General features: G+C 50.6%; 1 protein-coding gene across 1 annotated transcript; it reads right to left on the bottom strand.

Moving 5' to 3' along the window:
- Position 1: 1 nt before the first annotated feature.
- SPN (sialophorin) lies at positions 2 to 1,687 on the bottom strand (the record flags this gene model as incomplete). Its single annotated transcript, XM_077760546.1, has 2 exons — positions 1,623 to 1,687; positions 2 to 1,235 (listed from the first exon to the last, which is right to left on the bottom strand). A coding segment is annotated over exon 2 (1,200 nt), but the record flags the coding sequence as incomplete, so codon positions are not given.
- Positions 1,688 to 4,810: the final 3,123 nt, after the last annotated feature.

Here is a 4,810-nt window from a genome sequence, read left to right as displayed (position 1 = left end):
CATCTTCATCTTTGCTGCCCACCAGCGGCTCCTCCTCCTCCTTCAGGATGGGGGCCTGCCTCAGCTCCTCCAGCTCCAAGGAGCCCCGTTGTGACTTGCGTCTATCGAAGAAAGTGGTGAGTGTGGGCTGCCGGCCAGACCCTTCCCCCACAGAGACCCCAGTGCCCTTCCCGCCCCCAGCCCCTCCTGCCCCTGCTGTCAGGGCCTCCTCATCAGACACCTGGGCCGGCCCGGCCCAGGCATCTACCACCCCATTGCGCTTTCCTCCCCTGCTTAATACCAGGGCCCCTGTCTTCCTCTTCTGCCGCCTGCGCCACAGCATGAGTAGGATCACAAGGAACACGACCACCCCCAGGGCCACAAACACAGCCAACAGCATGGTGTTATTCGTCCCTGAACCTGGTAGGGAATCCCCACTGCTTGTGTTTGTGAAGGCCTCTGGGGTAGAAATATCCCCTATTTCTACCATTCTGGAGATGGGGGACACACTGGGCCCCTTGGGGGTCGCCAGAAAGCCAGTTGATATGGTGGGAGGGGTTACACCGGCTACATCAGAGTTTTCCAGAGAGCCAGTAGTCATGGCGACGGAGGGTCCCCTGGTTACATCGGAGGTTTCCAGAGAGCCAGTCGCTATGGCGTCGGAGGGTCCCCTGGTTACATCGGAGGTTTCCAGAGAGCCAGTCGCCATGGCGTCGGAGGGTCCCCTGGTTACATCGGAGGTTTCCAGAAAGCCAGTGGCCATGGCGGTGGGAGGTGAGCTGGTTACAACAGACTCCTCCAGAGAGCCGGTTACCATGGTTCCATTAGTCTCCATGCGCAGTTCTAGAGTGTCTTTTGGTGATTTGGCATTCATTTCCAGGTTTGAGGACTTGTTGGTGGCAACTTCCCCAGAGACCGATGGCTCAGGTCCATGGAGGTCACTGCTGGCAGCAGTGGAAGCCCCGGGAAGGACCACTTCATTGGCCAAATAGGAAGCTGAAGAAGGTGGGGAGATCTGGTGCCCGGTGCCACCACTCTCCCCAGGGACCCCTGCTGTTGCAGGATGGGGGGTCACCACTCCAAGGCCTGAGGCCCCAGAGACAGTTGTGACCAAAGAAAGAGAGGATTCTTTGGAGGCAGTCATCTTCATAGTGGTGTTCCCAAGCTCTGAGTTCATCCCTTGGGTCCAGATGCCCCCAAAAAGGAGGAGAAGCAGGATCATTTCCACGGCGACAGACCTGAGCAGGAGTGGCAACCTGAGGGTGGGGAAGTTGAACACCAACACATGAAGCACTGAGCGGGAGAACCTGGCCGGGCCCTCCTCCCCATCTGCCCACTTCCCTGCTAACTGCCAGGCCTAACTTGTGGTTTAACGGCTTTTTCCACCCTTGCTTTTACTATTATCAGAAATAGCAAGGGAGCAGATGCTGGCGGCTCTGCCATCAGCTCTAACCTACCGGCCCCCTGAGGCCCTGGCTGCTCACACACCAGCAATGGCCAGCCCCCCGGCCCTCCCTGACCCTATTCAGCCCCAGTGGCTCCTGATCTTTTCCCATCATCTACCAGGCTTTTTTCGAGCCACAGCCCGTTCCCAGGTCCACGAAGTCTCCCGTCCCACCAGGCCACGCCCCATACCAGCTCACTTGATGAGGGCACAAGGCTGGGACCAGGCCGCTCCAACTCCTCCTGAAGCTGGGGCAGGACTGGGCAGATGGGCCCCAGGGGGAAAGGAAGTGGCCCTGGCTCCACCCACCCCACCCCAGCATCCTGCCCCACCCTCCCTGCTCCCACAGCTGCTGTGCGATGACAGCTCCATCACTTGCTCTTTCTGGGGTCTGAGATGATGCCGGGGCTCTGGGGTCTTGGCCGAGGCAAGTGGGGTTGTGGCGGGTGGGGGGGTCTGGAATGGGGACTTCGCTGAGAACTGGGTCGGCGAAGGGTGAGGCTGGGCCAGGGATAAGGGTCAGAGCTGGGGTGATGCAAAGTCGTGCTTGAGAACAAGGGATGCGGAGGAGGACATGGGTGGGGGGGGTGGCTTCCTTTGCATTTGTGGTTCCCAAGTTGTTAGGCCCAAACCCAGGGTAGCACCCTTTCCTGCCCCGAGAGCTCCCCAGAACTACCTCGGCTCTGGGTGGGGACCTCAAAAGCCTGTGCAGGCTGCGTACAATCCCTTGTGGGCTCTTGATGATGGTCTCAAGAAGCTGGGGAGCCACCATGATGGTTCCCAGTTGTGGGGTGCTTAACTAGACCAAGGTGGTTACTAAGCACTCATACATTATGATTTTATTTTGGGGGAAAACTAATAAAGATGTGGGAATCTATATGGAAAACAGTCTGGAGAAATATCTACTGAGGCATTAACCAATTTTCTTTGGATAGGTATGAGTAGGGGGTTCGTTATTTTCTTTGGATAGTTGCTGTTTCCTGAATTTCCTTTAATTGTTTTCTTTTCCCTCCTACTCTTTCTTCTTTTTCTGTGTGTATACACGTATTCTTTCACTTCTTTTATTTAGTTATGTGTTTCTTTGTTTGTTTCTCTCTTCTAATTTGTAAGTTTTGATTTTCTGCATGAGTCTGGTTTTGTTTTTTGCCTTTCTTTAAAAAAAAAAAAAATCAAAACCAGAGGCGCCTGGGTGGCTCAGTTGGTTAAACATTCGACTGGCTCAGGTCATGATCTGACGGTTCATGAGTTCGAGCCCCTGCGTCGGGCTTTGTGCTGACAGCTCAGAGCCTAGAGCCTGCTTTTGGATTCTGTGTCTCCCTCACCTTCTGCCCCTCTCCATTAGTGCTCTGTCTCTTTCTGTCTCAAAAATAAATAAATATTTTAAACAATCCAAACCAAGTTTTTGTTTTTTGTTTTTTGTTTTTGAGAGAGAGCATGCATTAGCAGCGTAGACAGGCAGAGGGAGAGTCCCAAGAAGACCCCACTTTCAGCGGGGAGCCCTACACGGAGCTCTACTCAATGACCCTGGGACCTGAGCCAAAATCAAGAGTCAGACCTTCAACTCACTAAGCAACCCAGGTGACCCCAAACTGATTTTTATATTGTAAAAGTAATAGTATATGTACGTGATAAGTGATTGAACAGGTCAGTGTCAAGGCTTGCGGTTATACCCCACTCACAAGCTAACAAGTTCGTCTGACGCAGATACATGAGACACCTGGGTCCCAAACAGGGGAATCCATTACTCACAGCAGAGCAAGCAAGAGCATAATGTTTGCATCAGTTCCCCTTGCCCCCAAGTCCCACAAGGGTGACACACAGGGGCTTGCCCTGCAGCTAAGGAACGCTGAGCTTGGGGCATTTCCCTCTATTTGAACAGGTGGTAAGCAGCCTTCTCTTCAGGGAGACATTACTGTGTCCCTCAGTTACTCAGCCTGAGAACAGCCGGAGAAATGGCCTGAATATAGAGCAGCTGGGACCTGTGTTCTTGGCATGTGAGCAGGAGTGTGCAGGGATGCTCAGGGCCCTGGAGGATTGCCTCTCCCGACAGTCAGGAGAACGTAAGGAGGAAAAGCTTCAAACTCTGCCACCGAGTAAACATTCACAGCAAAGTTGTGTGTTACATCTGTTCTTATGCAAAAGCATATACGCATGTGTTTCATCATATTACATTTTATTGTACATACTGTTCTGCACTTAACTGAATAGAAGAAAAAAGGAAACAAGAACGAAAGAGAAAAAAGAAGACGAGAAACCATTCCATTGTCAGACATTTAGGTTATTTTAACATTTTACTACGGCAAACAGAAAAGTACAAATAATTGGCTGAAAAGTAATTGGAGGTTAAATTTTTTTAAGTTGATTTCTTTATTTTGAGAGACAGAAAACACGGCGAGGGAGGGGCAGGGAGAGAGGGAGAGAGAATCCCAAGCAGACTCCGCATGGTCAGCACAGAACCTGACACAGGGCTCAAACTCACGAAACGTGAGATCGTGACCTGAGCCGAAACCCAGAATCGGTGGCTTAACTGACAGAACCACCCAGGTGCCCAGGTCAAAAAAAAATTTTTTTTTAATTCTAAAAAGTCAATCAAAATATTTGTAAGGCTGCACAGAGATTCCCAATTTCCCAATCTTTAAAAAAATTACTGAAGCAAAATGCATTTTTGACAAAAATGTCATTCCAACCAAATTGCTGCTGACAAAGTTGTATGTTCCCCAGGCTCTATATGGGGCCCCAATTCTGGGGAGAGAAGAGAGAATAAGGATGGGTCCAGGCTCTAGCCTGACACTCCTAAAGAAATAGGGGCCTATCAGGGAGCCTGGGTGGCTCAGTCAGTTAAATGTCCAACTTCAGCTCAGGTCATGATCGCACGGTTAGTAGGTTCGAGTCCCACGTCGGGCTCCATGCTGACAGCTAGCTCAGAGCCTGGAGCCTGCTTCAGATTCTGTGTCTCCCTCTCTCTCTGACCCTCCCCTGTTCATGCTGTCTCTCTCTCTCTCTCGCTCTAAGAAATACAGAAAACATAAAATAATAATTAAAAAAAAAATGAAATAGGGACCTATCTGCACAGACTGTAGACCCTGGGATGGAAGGAGAGATAATTAAAATGTGAAAACGACATCACAGAAGAGCAATACTTAGAAAACTCTGGAAGCAGCAGTCTGCCAGGTACAGAACCAAAGGTTCTCTGTGCATGGTTGCAGCTGCTCCTCACAAGAAGCCCATTTTACAGGTGAGAAGGCCAAGTACAGAGAGATTGAGTAAGTAACTTGTCCTAGGTTACTTCACATTTACATAGTATTTACTCTTCACAACAACCCTGTGAGACACATGTCATCACCCTAATTCTACAAGTGAAGAAACTAAGAAACAAAAGAGTTCAGA

Source organism: Crocuta crocuta, unplaced genomic scaffold, assembly GCF_008692635.1.
Source record: "Crocuta crocuta isolate KB4526 unplaced genomic scaffold, BGI_CrCroc_1.0 scaffold73, whole genome shotgun sequence".
Classification (NCBI taxonomy): Eukaryota; Metazoa; Chordata; class Mammalia; order Carnivora; family Hyaenidae; genus Crocuta; species Crocuta crocuta.
This window is presented reverse-complemented; position numbering and strand designations above follow the sequence as displayed.